We start from the raw sequence: 24488 nt of genomic DNA on the forward strand, positions 1-24488 counted from the left end.
TTGACTTAGTCGCTGTGATATTTAAATTTGATAATATTGCATTGACTATGACGAGTATATACTTAGTTATAGTCATCAGTAATATCAGTCCATAGCACTGAAAGGGTTAATACTAAGTTCAAGTATTGTACCAAATTAACGCTTGCGGCTAAGGTTCTTGTGGGTCCTGGCATTGGGCTAAATCTCATACCGCGGGAATCGGAAAGCAGCCCCGTCGTATAAGCCTACAGACGGCCGTAAACTAACGACGTTCCGATTACTTATGGCGCTCGCCCGACAGTCAGCTGCGTGCACACGATGTTAGGTTCGCACGCTGGCGGTCGTACGACCGTCATTTTTGAGGAAGGCCTCGCGGTGGTTGTGGTGGAACGCCAGAAGGGGGGGGTTGACTCGACGGTGTAAGACCCGACGCGCTCTGGTTTCGAGGGAGATGCGTATAGATCTAGGTACGAAGAGATGCCGCGCGGGCAGCCAGGTGCTTGGATTCTGGGATCTCACCAGGGCACCCGTCCGGAAGTGTCACCCCGTAACAACGTAAGGAGCGGAGCCATCCTAGCCTAGCATTGGATCTCGTCAGCCCCCGTCACATACTTCACTTGTACCAAATTAATAAATTATTACATTTTGGCATTTTTATTTATTTATTTATTTATTTATTTGTTAACGGGCTGGGCCCTATTCAACAGTTTAACATAATACAATAATACATAATTTAAAATAATTAATACAATGACATAATTAAATTTAAATAAGATAATAATTACAGAATAATAAGTATAATAATGATAATAAAACAAATATAAAAATATATAATAATAAATGTATCAGTTTTGATGAACGGTGCTCTCATTGGCCAGCCGCATCATGCGGTCTAATGGATTATTTCTGCCATAATTGGTAGTGTGCGCAGGAACAACGAAAGGAGCATGGTATCTAGTAGTACGGGAAGGAACTTTGAAATTGACTATCGAGAGAAGTGAGGGAGCATCTATACGGCCATCAACCAGTTTATTCAGAAACTCTATGTTAGCGTTAACTCGCCTGTCGGCCAGTGAAATGATGCTGAGTTCCTGCATAACTAAGAAATAGTCGTGGGGAGGATGATTTATTTTAAAGACAAAAGCTGCGCAAGATAAGAACCGTCTCTGAACACGTTCTAATTGACATGAGTCAGATACCGTATAAGGGTCCCATAGGACCGATGCATACTCTAAAAGTGAACGGACCAATGAGCAGTATATAGTTTTTAATGAAGAAGATAGATTGAACTCCTTTGATATGCGCATTACAAACCCAAGCGTTTTTAAGACTTTGCAGCATATCATTTCAGTGTGGGATTGAAAATTGAGATCGGAATTAAAGATAATACCTAGGTCTTTCTTACTACAAACCGATGTTACACTTGAACCATTGATGGAGTAAGTATACTTAATAGGGGAGCGGTGTCTTAAAAATGACATGGAATGACATTTATTTACATTAAACTGAAGACCAATATTATTAAACCAGGAGACCAGGTTGTTGAGATCATTCTGGAGCGTAGAGCAGTCAGATAAGTTATCAATTTTCCTAAAAAGCTTCAAGTCGTCGGCAAACATGAGTAGTTCACAGTTTTTGACAATTTTCTTGATGCCATTTACATACAAAGAAAACAATATTGGAGATAAATGTCCTCCTTGAGGAACTCCAGAAGAGACCTTTGAGATGGATGATTTGCATCCGAACACTTTTACCCACTGGACTCTGTCTGACAAATAAGATTTGAACCAAGACAACAATGGTTCACCGAACCCAGTTTTGTATAGGGTCTCGATTAGGCGGCCATGGTCGACTCTATCGAAGGCTTTAGTAAAGTCTGTGAAAATAACATCAACTTGGATGTGCTTCTCGACAGCCTTCATAACAAAATTGTTAAAAACGAGTAAATTAGTAGTGGTCGAGCGACCAGGTCTAAACCCATGTTGCTCGTCGATTAGAATAGAGTTAATTGGCGATTGAATACTTCTCAATACTAGAAGTTCAAACAGTTTGGATATGTGGCTCAAAATAGAGACAGGTCTATAATTTTTGACATCAGCTTTATCACCAGATTTAAAAATAGGAGTGACAGAGCTAATCTTGAAAGAAGAGGGAAAAACTCCGCTATCGATTGAACGCTTAAAAAGCAGCCACAGTGGAAAACATAATGAAGATTTCACAGAAATTTTAATGCCTTTAATGCATTTCCATTGCTATTAACATGGTGTAGATATCCTAACTTTTGCATTTTTTTTTTTTACAGTTTAAAAAACATTAGTGGAATGTATATACAATTTATACAAACATTCATATTTGTTAGTAAACCTTAAATAGGTAACGCCTACTTGATTATGATGAAACCAACACCCGACAGCATGAGCTCCTGGAAAAACAGATATCAGCACATCCCTCAAAGCTGTTTCATAGTCGGTAATTATGGTTTCAAGAGTTAAATTTGGTAATAGATTATTTTTTATAAATCGAATAACACAATCATAGGAGTTCCTGGATTTACTTTCCATTAAAACATAAATTATTGGTATAGACTGAAAATATTTAAGTAAGTATTTAAAATTAATTACCTATATACTTATTTTAAAATCTAATTTTATACATATTATATAATTATATAGGTGTATGGAATAATGTCTTACATAGTTCTGAATCATACAATGTATAGTGAATAATTGATAGCCCATATTTCTGGGTACCACCTTAAATGTAGCATCTGCATGCAATTCAGAAATACCATCTCTTACTAAATGTTGGATTAAATTATTGCAGGCTAAAATAACGTTTCTCCTACCATCAACATCTTGTACACATGCCTTGAAAAACGGACCATTGCAACAAGAAAAACGTTGTAGTTCTCCATTTTCAAATTGTGCCACCAAATCTATTAAAGAATTTGGCATTACAGGCATGGAACTGCGTCTGCTATATCGCATGATTGATTCGGCAGTAGACCATGGTTATCCATATGCCTGTTTCAGATGAAAATTATAATAATATTAATACATTTTAATAAATTTTACTTAAATTGAAATGATTTACCTTCTTGCTTCTTCATTGTATATGTTTTTTAACGGGCCATTCTCTGTGCAAGCTCTATGTTTTAACACTTCGCGGAAATTTACAATTAAATTATCATTTTCAATTGGATCGTGATTATGTGGTTTCAGTACAATTATTTGACCATTCAATAATCTTTTTAAAGACCCGGTACAAAAATGTGAGCGAGCCTTGCTGCACTTAAAATAACTGAAATATTAATATAGGAGTAATTTATTAAGATATTAAGACTTAGTAGTTTGAAAAAAGATGGTAAATCTTCTAAACTATTGCAACATATCATTATATAAACAACTAAATATATAATAAATAATTATTTAGTTTATTAATATAATGTATATTTGTGTTATAATTTAAATGTTTATTTTTACTTGTAAAAAAGTGATTATTCAAATTTTAGATTATAATCAATAAGCACAATATTCTATTAAATTGTTATATTTATTTATGGAACTAAATAATGTTAAAACATGATATTATAACTCTTAAAATATATATTTTTTTTACAAACAACAAATTAAATATTATATGGATGTTCGATAATTTAAAGTAAAATACTATTTATTCATATTTGTTTAGTATCTTCCTAATAAATTAAAAATAAATGGACAAGTGGGTATCACTCTATTGTACAGTAGTTTTCAAGCATGTCGTTGTTGTAATGGATGTGTTATATTTGAATTCAATGATGAATCATTGTATACGAAAAACAATTCTGAGTGGAGACTTTGTGTCAGACTAGCATACTTGTATAAATAATCAAATTATAAGACTAGGTAAATAATATAATATAATATAATATTATATTATATTATACTTTCAATGATTACCTATAGTACCAACATGGATTTTAAGTTTTTACTGTATAAATTAATATTGAATATTAAAATATATGAAATTATTATTTAATGACAATGATAATAATACTAATAGTAAAAAAAATATATTTAAGTATACTTATTAGTTCATGTATAGTAATGTTAAATTCAGGTAATTTAATAGTTATTATGAAACCAAGTATACCAAGTCTACACATGTAAATAATTGTTAATTGATGATAGAAACTAAAAAAAACTATAGAACTAAAAATCACCTGCATTTGAAATAAAAGGTAGGTACTAGGTACCTAATAAAATTACATTATATACTGAAATTCTGTATATAACTACCTAAATACCTAAATACCTATACAAGGTGTAACAGATAGATTTGACCAAAAAAAATAATATGCTACTTAAACCTATGACAAAATTTGTAAATATTACTTGATGAGTAAATGATTTAAAAAATATCTCATGTCAGCAAATTTAAAAAAATCATATTTTTAAAAAATATATTACGTTCCAAATTAATTTAATCAAAAAATATTGATATTTAAAAAAAATTCTAAAACATAAACTACTTGACTTAGATAAATCTTTTTACCATCAAAATTTTTTTATAATCAGATTCACAAATTAGCTTTTTTAAATTTATCCAAAAAAATTAAAATTTTATTAAAATTTTTTATTTTCAGTACTATAAAAAAAATTAAATTATACATGTAGCACTATCAAAAGTGTTTCCAAAAGTCAGTTCTATATGTATAGTATATTTTTTTTCAAAAACTTCTATTATAGAAGTTTTTAAATTTAAATTTCCAAATAACATAATAAATTCATAATAGGTAAGTACTTACCTTGTTCCATTCTAGGTGCCATTATTTTCATATTTATGCCCAAGGTGTTGGATTATTAACTTTCTACAACTATTTTTTAATTCGAAAATTATAAAACAAAAATGAAAAGTGTGGTTTTGAGGTCTGACTCGTAAGGATGTCGAAAATCAAAAGAACGTCCAGCAATAGAAAGTTCACTATAATATATTTTCCTAATATTTCTTATATTTTATACTCTTTTCAAAAATTGTTTAAATTATGCAATATGCGGGTTTTATAATCGAATATCTTATCGATTGATAAATACTACTCGGCGCCGATGTTTGTGTCGTCCAAGTGCAATTAGCAATTTTGAGAATACATTATTTTAAAATCAATTATTATTTACTTTATAGTAGGTACCTACATAGTTGTAATAACTGAAACTTGGTGTTCCAAGTATTCCGTGAGAGGGAGTATTGTACAATTTTATTACAATAAACTACTCGTATATGTTTATAAATTAGAATATTCAAAATAACTAATTTAAATTTGAATGCACGCATATCTAAGCATATTTATTTATTAGCCGTGGTAAATCGTAAAATATTTTAAAACTAATGTCATATGTAATAGTAGTATGTATTTGTATGTTCTGAGCACTTTTGGGCAGGGAGATTTTAAAAGTTTAAGCGGGACTTTCCCCCTCAAGCCATTTTTTTTTTCCCTGTAACACGAAAAACACTGTTTTTTCAAAAACCATAATGTATGTTCTGAGCACTTTTAGGCAGGGAGATTTTAAAAGTTTAAGGGGGACTATCCGCCTCAAGCCATTTTTTTTCCCTGTAACACGAAAAAACACTGTTTTTTTTCAAAAACCATAATGTATGTTCTGAGCACTTTCGGTCAGGGAGATTTTAAAAGTTTAAGGGGGACTATCCGCCTCAAGCCATTTTTTTTTCCCTGTAACACGAAAAAACACTGTTTTTCAAAAACCATAATGTATGTTCTGAGCACTTTTAGGCAGGGAGATTTTAAAAAATCAAGCGGGACTTTCCGCCTCAAGCCATTTTTTTTCCCTGTATATCATACATATTGGTTACACTGTATCTTTTAAAAAAATGTTATAAATTGTTTATTTAATCCACTTTAGTTCAGTTAGTAATAAACCTTCGTTTGATCAAGTTCTGTTATTTTCTGTTAAAACATTTTTTTTTTGTAAGTGAATATTTTCAGTTTTAAAAAATTAATTTTCGAAAATTTAGCAACAATTTTTGCTCACTTGTTACTTTAGTACGAAACAATGTATATCCTGCACATCCACAATATACTACATTTTCATCAAGATTGAAAACATTCAATTTATTTCCACTAACTTCATCTCAAGATAATTACTCATTAGCTGAATGCGGTTTTATATATTCAGGAAAAAAAGATATCGTTGAATGTTTTTGCTATGGACTTATCTTACATAATTGGGAAAAAGATGATAATCCATGAATCGAACACTCAAGATGGAATCCGAAATGTATATATGTTCTATTATCAAAAGGAAATCAGTTTATTGAAAATGTGATAAAAAAATACGGTAATATTAACAACATTTGTGAATGTAATTGTGAATCTAGGTCATATGATACTGTTTTCTGACAAATTGTATGATTCTAACTTCTAACTTTTTTATGCTATGGTAAATAAATATTTATTATTATAATAAATAATTTAATTGTGTTAATACATGATATAATACCTCGTGAACATGTGGCCTAGTGGGATAACGCGTCTAGTTTAAATTAAATATGTTAATGTTTATAAAATTTCAGGTTCTATGGTTAGGTAAGTAGGTAAGTATAATAGCCCTTTACTCGTTATCTGACTTGGCCACATGTTCACATTTTTTTTTTTTTTTTAAATGTCTAGACCCCCCCCAATAGGTTTAGTATATAATATGTAGAAGTAAATAAAAATTACTAGTTTAAGCTAAGCTTCCTACTGATCATATTCATACTTAAAAACAATAGCTCTTTACTACATTTTTTTTTTTAATATTTTAGAAAATTATTGTTGTTCAAAAAGTGTTCACCATTGGTAGAACTCATCAACATATAATATGAATCCATCACTCGTTGTATCAAAATCAGTGTTCGATATCCGTCCTTTTAGCAAGAAAAGTGTGACGGTTGGACTTCTAGTTAATAAACAGATTTCAATTATTATATTATTAGAATGTAAATTAACTAAAAAAGTTGTAACGCTTGATCTAGAACAGTGGTGCACATTAATGTGTGAAAACAATTTTAATACAATTATTAATAATTTACATACTCGATGTAAACGTGTTAGAATTTCAGACAACTTTTTCTACTCTGTTAACGTAAACCAATCAACTATTGTTTTATATTCTAATGATAATTACATAACATTATCTCATGTTGATCTTCATCGTTTAAAACAATTACAACATTGTATAGACTTGTATATAGTTGAAAAACAGAAAAAGTTGGAATCATACCAAAAAACATTCGATACAGCTTACGCGTTAATCAAGGCTGACGTAAACGGGTTACCATTGTCTTGTCAACGAAACGAGTTTACAAACCAATATATTCAAAATTATGATTTCAGCTATAGCAATATACAAAGTGATGATATTTCATTCATGTACGAGCTATTACAATTTCATTTTAATTCTTTATCAAACATGATTTTACAGGATTTAATAATATTGTAATAAAAAAAATATATATATATTTATGAATTATGATTTTTTCAAAATATTTCGCTATCGAAAAAAATATATCATTATTTATTAATACTGCTTATATAGTTATATATTAACTATTAATAATAATTTTTATATTATTTTTTTTTTATTTTAACCTATGAATGTATTATTTTTTTTTTATTTAAATAAAATAGACATAATATATTGTAATTAAAGTTTAATTATTTATTAAATGATTTCCACCACTATTATAAACATAGTTTATTACATATCAAATACGTGTAATTTTTTTCTTTGAATCCTTCATAAATCGGTCGAAAAGTGTTTGAACCAATTCATTTAGTTCACTCGATATGGCTTGGTCCTTTGCCTGATCGGTTATTGAAAGTTTCATCGAACACTCAGCATGTTTCCATCTGTAAAAAATATTCATACAAAAATTATTTTTTATAATAATATCTTACTTAAAAAATAAATAACTATAGTATTAATGTATACTATAGTTATTTAGTTATATTCGAAGCGCGATAGTAAAATAATATTATATATCACCTGTCCTTAGAATCAACATGCTCAATGTTTTTTGTTTTATAATGCGACAACGTCCAATAGTCAGTCGATTTTTCGTCAGCAGGTGCCTTTACAATTAAAATCCCATCGTCTTGCCGAATGCTCATTGAATTTCTGACTTCGAGTGCAATTTTGTGATCTTTCATCATTTTCCCAATTTTATCTCGATAAGAAACATTCTTTAAAAAAAATAATTTAATTATAATTTTGTTCACCTGATGGGTTATGTAAAATCACTCACTTTTTTCGATTTTTTTCCATTATTTTTTTTCTCACATACCCTCTTTTGACCACCCGGTTTTGTTCCAGTTTTTCTATCTTGCGCTTCTATCATATCCACCTATAACAATATTTAAGCGATTAGTTAATGTTTTTTAGTTTATACACAGTTTTAATTAAATGTTTAATAATTTTAACATTTAAAAAAGTAATAGTAACGTTATATTTATCTTTACCAACTATGGCTTAATATTTGATTCTATTTAAATATAAAATAATATATCTATATAAATATATAGACATATTTTTTTTTTTATATACTTACATCGCTTACAGCAAAGGATTCTTCATCATCATTTACTATATTTTGACATTTAACAATAATAACAGGTTCTTATTTGCAGATATACAGATTTCATTTTTTTTTTTTTAGTATAAAATGTACAAATATTTCAAATTAATAATAGTTCTGAGAATTGATAGTATTTTCGAAACGTGTTGGTCAATGTTTTTATTTAAAGTTCATTATACGACTACGACCTCGTCACTATATAATCTTTAAACCTAGAGTTTTTTTACCTATTTAATATATTTAACAATAATAACCGGTTTTTTTATAAAGTTCATTACACGACCACGACATCATTACTATAATCTTCAAACCCAGGATGTTTTTATCTATTTAATATATTTTGGCATTTAGCAATAATAACAGGTTCTTATTTACAGATATACAGATTTCATATTTTTTAGTATATAATGTGCAAATATCTCAAATTAATCATAGTTCTGAGAATTGACAGTATTTTTCGAAACGTGTTCGTTAATGTTTTTATTTAAAGTTCATTATACGACTACGACCTCGTCACTATCGTTATATGATATAATCTTTAAACCCAGAGTTTTTTTTTACCTATTTAATATATTTTAGCATTTAGCAATAATAACAGGTTCTTAATTACAGAAATGCGGATATCGTATTAAAATATAACCTCCGACTCTGTAAACATAATATGAATATCATAAAAAAAATAGTATACTTTCTATTAACACAATTGATTATAAGATTTTTAAAGAGATGGAAAATTGAGTACTATATAATAAGGAAACATTTTTTTAAAAACATTCAGTTTTATTGTGAACACAAGTATACGCAGAACACCAACATTTTTTTTTCAAACATCTACAGAAATTTAAATGTAAGTACTTACTGTTATTATTTCAGTTTTTATTGTATTATATAAAATTATTTATAACGAATCTAAAATTTTTTTTTAAAAAAATAAATAAATAGTTGAATATAATACCAACTTTTATCATAATAACGCTACAGTAATGTAGCCTATATTATACGTCAGGTAACATTTTATTTAAAACAAAATAAACGATAATAATATGATAAAATTCAATATTTTCGTTCTTAAACTGTGATATGAACTTGGTTTTTTTATTATTATTATTAAGGATAAAAGAAATATCGATAATATTATAACCATTAAAAGAATATTAAAAATGATCTAATACAAGTTTTTTTTATTTTTTTAAATTTTTTTCTATCGGTCTATTTTATTTAAATATTGTCTATTAATAAAATAAATTAAACATTTTTTTTTTAAACCATTTTTATTACTAGTAATAGTCCTAATCTATACTTAACAATAAAAAAAATATATAATATAAATACTTATAAATTAAAGAATAATACAATGGAATCTCAAATCAAATATGTCAACACATTAATCGAGGAAAAATTAAATCAAAGACAGCAAAATGATGAATTTTCAAATAGAGAAGAAGAAATTAAAAAAGAAAAGATTAGAATAATAAATAAAAATATTCGTCAGGCATATAAAAAAAAATACCGAACCTAGTAGAAATAATAAATTTAAGAGATGAAAAAAAATAACATTTTAAGCGAGTACAATTATACTAATTATATTGGTTTACAATGCGATAGACGCATACGCAAAAATTTATCAAATTTGTATGATCAACTAGACGATCTAAAAAAATGGTAATTGCGAATTTGTTTCTATATTAAATTATAATCGTCCGATTTCAAATCACTAGTTATTCAATTAACCATATTTAATTTAGTTTTATTTTAATGTTATTATTGATTAAACTATTATTAATTGTTATTTTTATAAAATAAAAAAATAAATATATCAACATTCTGAATTATTTTTTTTACTTTAACAAAAAAATTAAGAATATTAGGTATACACTGAACCTAAATAGAAAATAAACATTGCTAATGATATGAAACTGTTTTAATATAAATAATTATAAAGATGAAGATAAAAAGTTTTTTGAAAAGCGGAAATTTAAGTTAATCACAGAATAATGAGTACTATTTGTATCAACAATAAAATAAATATTAAATATTATAATTATGTTTTTTCAAAAAAAATACTGTCCATTTATAATAAATAGCATGTAATACATTTGGTTAACATTAATTTTCAATCTTAACTCGTCAACTATTGATATGAAATAAGACAAGTATTGTTTTTGTAAATAGTTCATATATTCGTAAAATTTTCATAGAAAATGACCTTCTGTAGATGTGGTCGGTTGTATGAATCAATGAATCTAGCGTACAGATGGCAAAGCTCCAGTGACTTTTATAGTTCCACATTACACTCGTTTTGTGTGTCGCTTAGACGATTCGTTAACATTTATAACCGACCCGAATCCGATAATTCGGTGGCTACAACGGTGTGGAATAACATATGAAACTATTTTAAAAACTAAGTTTTATTCGAGTCAATAGTTGGTTTGGTAAAATATATTTAAAAAAAAATTTTCATATTTTTTTAGATAAAATATATAATACAAAAAAATATTTTTTATAGAAAAAATGGATTTAGAAATGGATTATGCACATCCATTATTTGATCATATCAAAAACGAAATCAAAAGACTAAAAAATGAAATGGATAACAACGAAAAACAAGAAATACTAGATCAGAGAGAAAGAAAAACTGCGCTAACTTTAATTAAAAGAGACATTAAAATGTTAAAACATGAAAAATTTTTAGCAAAAACATACTCATTTGACACAGAAAAAGAAAAAAATTTAAAAGAAAGAATAAAAAAATTAAAGGAAACACAACAGCTTGTGAAAAATTATTATGCCCTTTATTCGTATACAAGTTTTGAAAGAGATAATTCAACTCATAACCTATGCAATAAATTTTATGTATTATTACGCGACATGAAAGCACTAACAGAACCTATTGATTTTATTAATTAAATTTATATTACTTGAAACATTAGATATTATTTATTTTACTCAATGATTTTTTTTATTTAATAAAAATAAAATATTTATATATATTTAAAGAGAAAAAAAAATGTTTTTTTTATTATAGCCTTACTATGAAAAGAAAAGTAATTACAAAATATCAGCGTATGAATACGTCGGGAACCGGAATGATTGAAATCGAGAGATTTAAAAAATGTTCAAAAACTTTCATCATCAAGAACAGCAAGAAATATACAGACTATAAATCATTTTTTAGTTATATTTCAGATAAGCTAATTTCTAAGTTGAAAAAATCATGTTTAAATACATCGATAAAATTTAATATACATGTTGACACTGTTTACGAACGTCCAGTAACCCATGATATTCAGGATATGGCTTTTAAAACTTCAAACATTTTAGCATGTAGTTCATCTGATTTTACTATTTTATTGAACAGAATGTTTAATAAAATATTAACTGAGGAATCAGAATTTATTGCAAAAGGTTCAGGTTGGTCACTTGTATCAATAGATGGGTTACAATTAAGAATTAATTTAGTAAACCCTTTGAAAGGAAGTTCATATATTGATTTACCTATATTTATAAAAAAAAAAAAAGCCATTATAAATGTTAGAAATAAAGATGAATATTGTTTTAAATATTCTATACTTAGCAAATATGATAAACGTTCGAATAAATCACGATTTAACCAAACGTATTTCAATATTCTAGAAAAAAAAAGTGGATTAAATTTTAAATGTATTGATTTTCCGACACCAATAAAACAAATAAAAAAATTTGAACGTCTAAACAATGTTTCAGTTAATATTTATAGTTTAAATAATAAAAGTAATATTTTTCCTTTATGTATAAGTAAAATAGAAAGAAAAAATCATTTTGATCTATTTTTATACAATAACGATAAAACATTACATTATTGTTATATTAAAGATTTCTCAAGATTTATTAGAAGTCAGAAAACTAAAAATTGTTCTAAGTTAATTATTTGTAAGAGATGTTTTACAATTTTCGGGAATAAACCGTGTAAAAGTAAACTTTGGGGTGAAGAAGGATTGATTAAACATAAGCAAATGTGTGATAAGAATGAATTAGGAAGACCAATAATGTTTGAAGAAGGAAAAGATGATGAATTCATATATTTTAAAAGTTATAAAAAAACCAATAGAATACCGTTTGTTATTTATACTGACTTTGAATGTATTTTAAACCCTAAACAGACTATAAAGTTGAATAAAAGTAGTAAAAAATCTAAGGTTTCTAAAACCCATATTACTCATTTACATGAAATTATGAGTTATGCGTTCTATGTAAAAGTTGACTATGACAGTATAACAGAAAAGCTATTGCATCAATTTAAAATTCCAACAAAGATAATAATGTATAGAGGTAAAGATGCAGCAAAAAAGTTTATGGAAAATATGATCGATATTGGAAAAAAGATAAATGATGTATATGAAATTAATATACCAATGACTACATTGACTGAAACGGAAGAAAAACAATTTCAGAGAGCGGAGGTTTGTGAAAAATGTTTATTATCTTTTAAAAAAAATAATTTATTAAAGGTTAGAGATCACTGTCATTTTACTGGTAAATATAGACAATGTCTTTGTCTTAAATGTAATTTTGTAATAACTAATCCATCATTTGTTCCAATTTTTTTTCATAACTTATCCTACGATAGTCATTTTATAATTCGAGAACTTGGTTGTGATAATAATGATATCCATGTTATTCTGAATTCATCAGAAAAATATATATCCTTTAGCAAAGAAATTGCTCCCAGATTTAGTATAAAGTTTGTTGACACATTCCGTTTTATGGCCTCCTCATTAAGCGAACTTGCAGAAAATTTGTCCGAAGATAAATCAAGGTTTAGAGAAACTCTAAAAATATTTTCTAATAAAAAATTAGATTTAGTCACACGAAAAGGGGTTTTTCCTTATGAATATATTGATAGTTGGAGTAAATTAAATGAAACTCGTTTGCCTCCGAAATCTGTATTTTATAACTCTTTAAAAGATGAAGAAATTAATGATGATGATTATTCTCATGCTAAAAAAATATGGAGAGTATTTGATTTAAAAACTTTGGGTGAATATAGCGACCTTTACTTGAAAACTGATGTAAGTATATTAACGGATGTATTTGAAAATTTTAGAGATTTATGTTTATCTACTCTTAAACTAGATCCTGCTCATTATATGACTGCTCCAGGATTTGCTTTTGATTGTATGCTTAAATATACTAAGGTTAAATTAGAAAGATTAAAAGACTTTAACATGCTTTTGTATTTCGAAAATTCGATCCGAGGTGGAATAACTCAATCAACTAAAAGATATGCTAAAGCGAACATACCAAACATTAAAGGTTTGAACTATAATCCGAATAAACCAATTACATGGTTAACGTATCTCGATTGCGTGAATTTATATGGAAAGTCGATGTTAACTGAACTACCTTTTAAAGATTTTGAATGGGTTGATGACTTGGATATAGATGTTACAAAAATTCCAAACGATTCAAAAGTTGGTTATATATTAGAAGTCGATATTGATTACCCTAAATATTTACATAAAAAACATAACGATTTTCCATTTTTACCTTTAAACGAATGTCCTCCAAATTCAAAAGTTAAAAAATTAATTACTACGTTATCACCGAAAAAAAATTATATTATACACTATAAAAATTTAAAACAAGCAATTGCTAATGGACTTAAATTAAAAAAAATTCATCGAGCTATCCGATTTTCACAAAGTAAATGGATGGCCCCATATATTGAACTCTGTACAAATATGAGAGTAAAAGCTAAAAACAACTTTGAAAAAAATTTTTGGAAGTTATTAATTAATAGTGTTTTTGGTAAATGTATGGAAAATGTGCGTGCTAGAATTTCTTTAAAGTTGGTTTCATCAACTAGAAAAGCAAGTAAATTAATGATGAAAACTAACTTTAAAGATAGAACTATATACTCTGAAAATCTTATGGCTATTCATCAACATAAGGAAACTATTAAATTTGATAAAGCAATTTATGTAGGATTCGCAATTTTAGATGTTTCAAAAACATTTATGTATGATTTTCATTATAATGTAATGAAAAAAAAATATGGTAACAAAATAAATTCTCTATACTCGGATACAGATTCTATGGTATATGCTATTCGAACACACAATTTTTTTAATGATTTATCACCGTTTTTTGATACATCAAATTATCCTATCGATCATTATTGTTTTAGTGAAATTTATAAAAATCAGCCTGGTTATTTCAAAGATGAAATGGGTGGAAAAATTTTAAAAGAATTTGTTTCATTAAGACCGAAATTATACGCTTACAGAACTGTGGACGACATTGAGGTAAAAAAAGCTAAAGGTGTGAAAAAATATGTAATTGAAAAACATATGCAATTTAGACATTATAAAGAAATATTAAATGCATATATAAACCATAAAAATGTTGATGATAAACAAACATGTAGAAACATGAATTTTATTCAATCGAATAAACATATCGTCCATTCTAAAACAATGAATAAACTTGTATTAAGTGCTAACGATGATAAACGTTATATAATGAATGATGGGATTAAGACACTAGCGTATGGACATTACAAAATTAAAAAATAATAATAATAATAAATAAAAAAATAAATTACATACATTAAAAAAAATCTTTATTTTAAAATATCTGCTGACGATATCCACGAATTATGACTTGAATCGAAACCCATCCATTTAACAAGCATTTTATCTTTAACTTTTTTTATAATACGCTCAATTAAAAAGGTGTTCGGGAAATCAGTTAATTTAATTTCTTGTTCATAAAAACCTCCTAGAATTATATTATTTGATTCATCCTTTAGTTGATAAGTTATCGGGTTTGTATGTAAAACTTTTGTTATTGTAAAAATTTCCGTTGTCCAATTCGGTGTATATCCTTTACTAAATATATGTTTGTATTTTGATATTCTTACTTTATCATTAATTTTAAGTTTTAGTTTATGAAATGTTTTATTATCTATTTGTACATTTGATTTAATTTTACTTGTATTCATTCGAGCTTCATACGGTGTACACTTAATTGTTCTATGTTTTGTATGATTATAATTATAAATAATTTTTGTTATTGTATTATACCAATTCCATGTACCTGTTGCAGTAAAATGTTTATATATATTATTTTTAAGTGTTCGTATAACACGTTCACCAATTGAACACTTGATAACGCTATACGAACTGTAATGTTTAATTTTATATTTTTTCATTAAATCTTGAAATTGATTGTTATAAAATTCTGTACCATTATCTGTTTGTAATAATTTTGGATTAGCTTGTTTTAATATATTAAACATACCTTTTGTACATTCTTTTCCTGTTTTATTTTTCAATGATTCTACCCATACATATTTTGTGTATGTATCTATAACAACTAAAATGTATTTAAAACCAAGATTTTGATTGGAATGAGATTGCATGTCCATTAAATCAGCTTGCCAAAGGTCATCCTTAAATCGTGTTATTACACTACGTCTAGGAAATATTTTTCTTGCAGGTCGATGTAGCTCATTGGCTATACACTCTAATGTAGACATTATACTATTATATTCCTTTCACGTAATTCTTCTAAAATAGATATGATTTCATTATTTACACCAGTATTACCAGCAATTCGAGATGATGTTATAAGATTTAATCTAGTAACTAATTCATTCGGATCATCATAGTACACTAATTGTGTTTGAGGTATTACATCTTTATATAAACCGGAACCTTTCTTAGTCGTTGGCGATAAACTAAATTTAAATAGCTGACCTGTTGGAGGTTCTGTAATTTTAGAACTATTCGTAGGAGAAGAAAAATCAAATGAAGCATTTTTTATGTTTGAATCATCAATAACGTTTCTTCGTTTAGCGCTTGAACTAGATAAAAAGTTATCAAATTGTTTTAAATTTAATCGGGAATTTGGAGTTTTAATTTTTGCGTTATTAATTTTTAATATTTCCTCGTTTAATTGTTTTTCTTCAATTTTCATTCGTTCATAAAGAGGTTTTACAACATTCATCCATTTGAAATATCCTGAAGTTTTAGGTTTCCCGTCTGCTTTTAAAAAGACTTTAGTTATTTTTAAAATATTATAATATGATTCCATGTCTTCCATAGTCATATTTTTTGGTACTTTTTCACATAATAAAGACCAAAGTCCTTTAGTCCAAGGATAGTAATTATCGAGCAAGTGTAATTTACCGTGTTCGAAAGTAACAGGCATATTTGATATTTTAAGTTGATTATTAACCGCATCGTAATGCATACCATAAGATTTATCATAACGTTGTGATTTAGGATTTGAAATTAAAAAATTGTCAAACGATGAATTCAGTACACTATCGCTATCTTCATCACTAGCGTACACGGTTTCTTCTTTTTTGATAGTGTCGGAAATATGTGAAGTGTTTTTTTCTGACAGTGTACTCAATGGTTCCAGTAAAGGTTTAAATGTATCACGAAAATAGTTATCAGAATCTATAATACCACGCTTCATATCCATTATTTTACGTTTGATATTTTTTTTTGATGTTACCAAATTTTCTAACAAAACTTTGTCTTTATTCATTGCAAATAATAAACTTGATATAACTGCTTCGTCCGACTTTAGATAATACTATGCAGATTTTAATACTATTACAACTGTATTTATATTATTATTTTATTTTAATGAAAGAATGGAAACCACATCTATATCTACCTTCATTCATTTCACGTGTTTTATCGATAACCATAAATCCATAATCATTATGATTCCAACATAGATGAGAAATTTTCCGAAATTCAGAGAAATCCATATCTACTGATGAATGGTCATTGAATATATGGCGTAAATTCGTATCATCTTGTTTAAGTATTATTAAAAAGTTTGAGTTATCTCTTACTAACTGTTTTGGTATTTTAGAATATGTTTGTGCTAAATAAAATACAGAACTAGCACCTGAATGTCTACACATTGAGAAGAATTCTCTAATTACAGATTGTGGATCACAAATCACGTCATCAAAAATTATGATAGAATTTTTCTTAGTTAAGTTTGGTTTTATAACTTTATCAGCACTTGAAAAAATGAAAAAATTGGCACCTTTTATATCATCTATTATTTTTTTTAGTAAAACATATTTTTCTTGATTAGAAGTTTTAGAGTATAAATAGATATTCTCAAATCTTAATCCGTTTTCATGCGTGATTAGGTTATACATTATATTTGTTTTACCTGAACCACTAGGACCAACTATAATAGCACGTATAGTATCAGGTAATAATGGTCCGTGTCTTGATGGTTTCTTTATTATTTGAGCATCTACATTTAAAATATCTAATTTATCTTTCTGTACAATCAAATCCATTTTCTTATAAATACTCTAGAATTTTCAAATTATAATCAGTTATAGATAATGCGTTCAACACGTAAGTGGGAATCAGATAAGACTGGCAAAGGTTTCGTAAATTTCCTTATAAATAGTCTCCCGTTTGAAGCCCATGTTCCAAAATATCAGTATTGTGGACCTGGTACGAAATTAAAAAAGAGGTTAGATCGTGGCGATAAAGGAATAAACCCATTGGATACTGCATGTCGTGATCACGATATTGTGTATGAAACTAGCAAAAATTTAGAAGATAGACATAACGCTGATAAGGTGTTAGAACTCCGTGCTTGGGAAAGATTTAAAGCAAAAGATACACCTAGAAAAGAGAAAATTGTAGCGTACGCAGTAGCTAACACAATGAAAGCTAAAAGAAAAATAGGTATGGGCTGTAAAGGTAAACGGGGACGTGTTAATAAAATAAAAAATGGGACACGAGCTGCGATAAAAAAAAAAAAGGTTAAGAAAAATTATAGAGGTAAAAGACTGATTCTAGCACCAGGTCAGACAGGTGGTACAATTCCCTTAATACCTATTTTCGCAGGATTATCAGCACTTGGTAGTTTAATGTCTGGAAGTGCTAGTGTATATAATGCAATCCAAAATTCAAAAAGAAAAAAATGTAACGGATTAAAAAATAAAGGATCGAGAAAAAAAACTGATGAAAACGTTACCTAACAGACCACTTACATCTAGAGATATTATAAAATATGTTACAAAGTTTAATATCAGTCATTTCCGTGGCGTCTTTTCACGAGATGACTTGTCTAAAAAACCTCATCAGATTGAATGTGGTATATTAAACTTGGACGTATCTCCAGGTGATGGAAGTTATTGGGGAGCGTTTTATAAAAATAAAGATAAAGTTATTTATTTTAATAGCTTCGGTGATTTACCTCCACCAATTGAATTACAAAAATACTTTAAGGGAAACAAAATTATATATAACTATTCAAATTATCAAGATTATAACGCATTTAATTGCGGACATTTATGTCTTGATTTTTTACAATGTATGAATCAATCACATTAAGTTTGACAGGTAATGATACTACATTATCTGCAAATTATTTTCCATCTCTAAACGTCAACGAGGACTCGGAAATAGCTTTGATATGTTTACAAACGTTTAATTCATTTCCGAACATAAATTCAACTAATAACAGATTGGAAATAGAAGTTATCGGAGACACAGATAATAGGTTTATTGAAGATGCGAAATTTGTATATGAATTTGAAGAAGGATATTATAACATTGATGATATTGGCAATACAATTGCTAAAGAGTTATTAACCTTTAATAAACTAAACAGAACATATTTATCATTCAGTATGATTATGGATCATATAGATTTTAAAACACATATAAGATGTGATGGAAGGCTATATTTTGATATTCCAAACAGTATAGGCTCTGTATTAGGGTTTGAAAAAAATAAATATTTTTCACGCAATGATCTTCACCGATCAGAAAAAGCTGTAAATTTGAACACAATTAATTGTATAAAAGTATTGTGTAATGTTTCACAAAGTTCATTCAACAATCATCTTCAAAGTCATTCAATTTATGGGTTTTTTCCGACCGGTAGAACAGGAACAAAAGTGACTCAATCACCACTAAACCTTATATATTATAAACTCAACAAAATAAATATCGATTCAATAACTATTCAATTAGTTGATCAGAACAATAAACCGATTGATAATTTCAACGAGACATTAACAGTTGTTCTACATATTAAACGTCATGGATCTTAAAACTAATTTAAATTTAAAGTTTTTCTAGAAATAAATATGTATGAATCAATCACATTAAGTTTAACTGGGAATGAAACCACACTATCTTCAAATTATTTCCCGTCTCTAAACGTGTACGAAGACTCTGAAATAGCTTTGTTATGTTTACAAACGTTCAATTCGTTTCCAAACATAAATTCTTCTAATAACAAATTTGCAATACAAGTAATAGACGAGTATAATAATAATAATAATGAGAATATATGTTATATTGCATTAAAAACGGGATGTTACGAAATTGTAGATATTAACCGTCAAATTAAGAAGCAAATAAATTCTTACAATGAAGAAAATGGTACAAAAATAACATTCGATATTTCAGTTGACCATAATGATTTTAGATCATACATAAAATTTAATGGTATAATTATGTTTAATATGATTAATGGGATAGCACCTATATTAGGATTTGAAAAACGAGACTATCCTCCGGAGTATGTAACTCATCGATCGGAAAAAGCTGTAAATTTAAACACAATTAATTCTATAAAAGTGATGTGTAATATAGCTCAAGGATCATTCAACAATCACCTTCAAAGTCATACGATTTACGAGTTTTTTCCGAGTGAAAAGACTGGGACAAAAGTTGTTCAATCACCGCCAAATTTAATATATTATAAATAAAATAAAATAAATATTGATTCAATAACTGTACAATTAGTTGATCAGGATTTTAATCAAATCGAAAATTTTGGTGAGACATTAACAGTTGTGTTACATATTAAACGTTACGGTTCTTAAGATGGGATTAAAATTCAATATAAACCCATTACTTCACGTTAATCGAGCTAGTCACACAACTAAAGTGTAACCGATAACACCGACTAAAGTAAAAAAATTAACGGTGAAAAATAAAAAAATTTTAAAGGCTCTTGGTTATAAACTAAATCATAATGCCTGAAAGTGATATTTTGGATATAAGTTCACGGTTCGAAACGGATTCTAAAATTACGAAAATTGAATATCATTCATATACACCGTATACAACTTCATTTAATAATAATGATGAAATACGTATATCAATCCAGCAAACAGATGTTTATCCGTATCTGCATGAAAGTTTTATATTTATAGAAGGTTCAATATCAGATGCTATAAAAGTAAAACTTTCTAATAATGGTTTTTCCTATCTTTTTGAACAAATACGACTTGAAATCAATGGGATAGAAGTAGATAGCACACGTGCACTTGGTATTACAAGCTCATTGAAAGGTTATCTATCAGGTACGCCAGATAACTTTAATTGTTATGAAAATGCGGGTTGGATTTTTAAAAATAATACAAACCCTGTAAATGTTAATGGTGAATTTAGTGCCTGCATTCCGCTGAAATATTGGTTAGGTATATTTGAAGACTTTAAAAAAATATTAGTTAATTCTAGATTAGAACTAATATTAACTCGAAGTCATAGTGATTTAAATGTGCTAAACGTAAAAACTAGTGGAAGTGCTACTTCTGGAAAAGTTGTTTTGAATAAAATTGTTTGGAAGGTACCACATATCACTGTTGATGATGAAGAAAGATTGAAATTATTAAAACTTATAGAAAAAGAAAAAAGTTTGTTTATCCCGTTCAGATCTTTTGAAACCTTTGAATATCCTGAACTCGGGACCACTAAAAAAGTTGTATGGAACCTGAAAACTGCTTCGAAATTAGAAAAACCTCGTTTCATAATAATTGGGTTACAAAAGGGGCGTAAAAATCCAATAGAAAAAGATTGTAGTGTATTTGATCATTGTAATCTAACAAATGTAAAAGTTTTATTAAACTCAATAGCTTATCCGTATGATAACTTAAATTTAGATTTTTCTAAAAATAATTTTACCTTATTATATGATATGTATACATCATTTCAAGAATCATACTACGAAAAAAATATTCGGAACCCAATATTAAGTCCTTCTACTTTTCTAACAAACGCTCCAATTGTAGTTATCGATACTTCGAAACAGAATGATTCAGCAACAGCTTCATCAGTAGATGTTCAACTAGAAATTGAATCATCAGAACCTCTTACAGGTGTAACTGCTTATTGTTTATTAATTCATGATCGTATTGTAGAATATGTACCTTTCACTAGAGAAGTAAGAAAACTAGTATAAATAATTTAGAATTAAGGATGTATAATATTTGATGAAAAAACATATTATTAAATTATTTTTTTTATTTTAATCAAACAGTGTTCTTATTCAATAAAAAAAACAATTATTTTTTCAAAAAAAGTGTGTAAAAATCAATTCTAGATGTGTTTTTTCGTGTTACAGGGAAAAAAAAATGGCTTGAGGCGGATAGTCCCGCTTGATTTTTTAAAATCTCCCTGACCGAAAGTGCTCAGAACATACATTATAGTTTTTGAAAAACAGTGTTTTTTCGTGTTACAGGGAAAAAAAATGGCTTGAGGCGGAAAGTCCCGCTTGATTTTTTAAAATCTCCCTACCCGAAAGTGCTCAGAACATACATTATGGTTTTTGAAAAACAGTGTTTTTTCGTGTTACAGGGAAAAAAAAATGGCTTGAGCCGGATAGTCCCCCTTAAACTTTTAAAATCTCCCTGACCGAAAGTGCTCAGAACATACATTATGGTTTTTGAAAAAAAACAGTGTTTTTTCGTGTTACAGGGAAAAAAAAATGGCTTGAGGCGGATAGTCCCCCTTAAACTTTTAAAATCTCCCTGCCTAAAAGTGCTCAGAACATACATTATGGTTTTTGAAAAAACAGTGTTTTTCGTGTTACAGGGAAAAAAAAATGGCTTGAGGGGGAAAGTCCCCCTTAAACTTTTAAAATCTCCCTGCCCAAAAGTGCTCAGAACATACAAATACATACTACTGATAATATATAACATGGGTTTTTAATCAAAATTTTTAGGAGGTCCGAAACCCAACTCCCAAGTTGTATCCTACAACTAGTAACAAAATTAAAAAAAATTAATAGTGAAATAAAAAAATAACAAAAAATATAAAGTAAAAATATTATGTAGTATGTATATATCAAGACTAAATTATGATACCAAATTTAGGTTTAAAATTTTAAACTATAAACATTAAAAATGTATTAAAGTATGAAGTTGAAAACTTGTTTGTTGTAACATTTGATAGAAGGTTGTTTACTAAATCTTAGTATATTTAAAGAACTGTAGAAATTCAGGCTAATGAGCACATAATATCGTTATACTTATACATTATACATAATACATTTAATATTTATTACAACAGTCAAAAAAAAAATAAAATAATATAAAAATTATAATTTAGCATTATGTGAAAGAAATATTAACCATTTGACTGTTTCACCAGCCAGACAATTTCTTTTTGAAGTTATAATGTTTCCTGCAGTGGAAAAAGCTCTTTTAGACGGATTAGATGTTGATGGTATACATAAATATTTTTTGGCAAGTTTTGAAATCATTGGGTATCTTTTGCTATTTTCAGCCAACCATGTTAATGGACAAGCATTTTTGTTGATACAATTTTCTTTTAAATATTTTTCAAGCTCATTTTGTTGATTGACATCTTCACCACTGTCATTTTGGGGAAATAAAATATCTAAAGCAGATACCATGGAGCTTGGCTGATTAATAGAATCATTAACTGAAGACTCTTCATAATTTAATCGATGCATAATAAAATCTTTTAAGGTAATTAAAATATCACTTTCATCATCAAAAACATTTTTATAACGAGGGTCTAAAAGTGAAGCAATATTTAAAAGAAATATAGAATCACTGTGCATTTGACTAAAAAATCTTGCTTTGAACTCTTGTGACAATGTTTCTTTTAATATTTTAATTTTATGTAGGTCAGATTCGTTGGGAGTCAAATAGTGTTGGGCAATGCTTTTTAAAATAGGATGTACAGTTGATATTGTTGGAGTTGTTGCAGATGACATGACTTTAGTAACAAGATCGAAAGGCTTGAGCACTTTTACTAACTGCTCCAATAGCTCCCATTTACTTTCGCTGAGTTCCAGTGATATTGCTGTTGACCTAGTAGTGAAATTACGATCATTTAAAACTATGCTTATACATTGTCGAGACTCAATAAGTCGTTCAACCATTGCATAAATCGAATTCCATCTAGTTTTAACAGATTGAATTAATATTTTTTCTGGCATTTTTAATTTTTTCTGTACTACTTGGAGTGCTTTGATTGCTACTGTTGAGTGTTTGAAATGTGAAACGATTGAAGATGCAGTAATTAGTATTTGTTTTATTTCATTTTCTTCCAAGCCTTTGTTGACACATAACTGTAATGAATGAGCGAAACATGTCCTACTTTTAATGTTTGGAGCCATTGCAGTAACGGCATTCTTAATATTTACCGCATTGTCATGCACAATACATATAGTTTTTGTATCAATTTCCCATTCCTTCATAATATCAACTAATTTGTCTTTTAAATTTATGCTGGTATGCCGCTCATCCATTAATTCAGTTGTAATAATATATTTGACTATTTTCCAGTTTTTAGTTATGCTATGTGCAGTAACTGATATGTAAGATTCCATAGCTTTACTTGTCCAACAGTCAGTAGGTTAGTGCTATTGAGTCTATTTTCTGTATTTCAGTGGCTACTTTATGTTTTTCTGTCTCATACAGTCCTTGAATTCTTCTTTTGATTGTAAACCGACTTGGTATTTCATAATTTGGTGATATCTTATTCATAAACTCAACAAATCCAACACCATCCACTGTTGAGAGTGGTAGCATATCTTTGGCTATAAATTTTACAAGACTGTCTGTTATTTGCTCTTGTCTTTTGGCTGAT

At 27.8% G+C, this 24488-nt stretch overlaps 4 protein-coding genes and 1 long non-coding RNA gene across 5 annotated transcripts; 3 read left to right on the forward strand and 2 right to left on the reverse strand.

Moving 5' to 3' along the window:
* Positions 1–6228: 6228 nt before the first annotated feature.
* On the forward strand, positions 6229–11607 carry LOC132927860 (uncharacterized). Its single transcript, XR_009661869.1, has 3 exons — positions 6229–6314; positions 9205–9439; positions 11099–11607. It is a non-coding gene; the product is annotated as an uncharacterized LOC132927860 (long non-coding RNA).
* Positions 7678–8683, reverse strand: LOC132926684 (uncharacterized). The gene is made up of 4 exons (XM_060991083.1): positions 8566–8683; positions 8263–8361; positions 8004–8200; positions 7678–7867 (listed from the first exon to the last, which is right to left on the reverse strand). Exons 2-4 carry the CDS (start codon positions 8353–8355, stop codon positions 7723–7725), a joined length of 435 nt encoding a protein of 144 aa, XP_060847066.1. The 5' UTR covers positions 8356–8361; positions 8566–8683; the 3' UTR covers positions 7678–7722.
* Positions 11608–11612: 5 nt separating the features above from the next.
* Positions 11613–16029, forward strand: LOC132925863 (uncharacterized; the record flags this gene model as incomplete). The annotated part of the gene is made up of 5 exons (XM_060990223.1): positions 11613–12690; positions 12829–13031; positions 13080–14042; positions 14778–14892; positions 15971–16029. Coding segments are annotated over 5 exons (2418 nt in total), but the record flags the coding sequence as incomplete, so codon positions are not given.
* Positions 16030–17901: 1872 nt separating this feature from the next.
* Positions 17902–18607, forward strand: LOC132925864 (uncharacterized). The gene has a single exon (XM_060990224.1). The coding sequence runs from the start codon at positions 17960–17962 to the stop codon at positions 18605–18607; it is 648 nt and encodes a 215-aa protein (XP_060846207.1). The 5' UTR covers positions 17902–17959.
* Positions 18608–22965: 4358 nt separating this feature from the next.
* LOC132925865 (E3 SUMO-protein ligase ZBED1-like) lies at positions 22966–24228 on the reverse strand. Its single transcript, XM_060990226.1, has 2 exons — positions 23448–24228; positions 22966–23351 (listed from the first exon to the last, which is right to left on the reverse strand). Exons 1-2 carry the CDS (start codon positions 24226–24228, stop codon positions 22966–22968), a joined length of 1167 nt encoding a protein of 388 aa, XP_060846209.1.
* Positions 24229–24488: the final 260 nt, after the last annotated feature.

Source organism: Rhopalosiphum padi, chromosome 3, assembly GCF_020882245.1.
Source record: "Rhopalosiphum padi isolate XX-2018 chromosome 3, ASM2088224v1, whole genome shotgun sequence".
Taxonomy (NCBI): domain Eukaryota; kingdom Metazoa; phylum Arthropoda; class Insecta; order Hemiptera; family Aphididae; genus Rhopalosiphum; species Rhopalosiphum padi.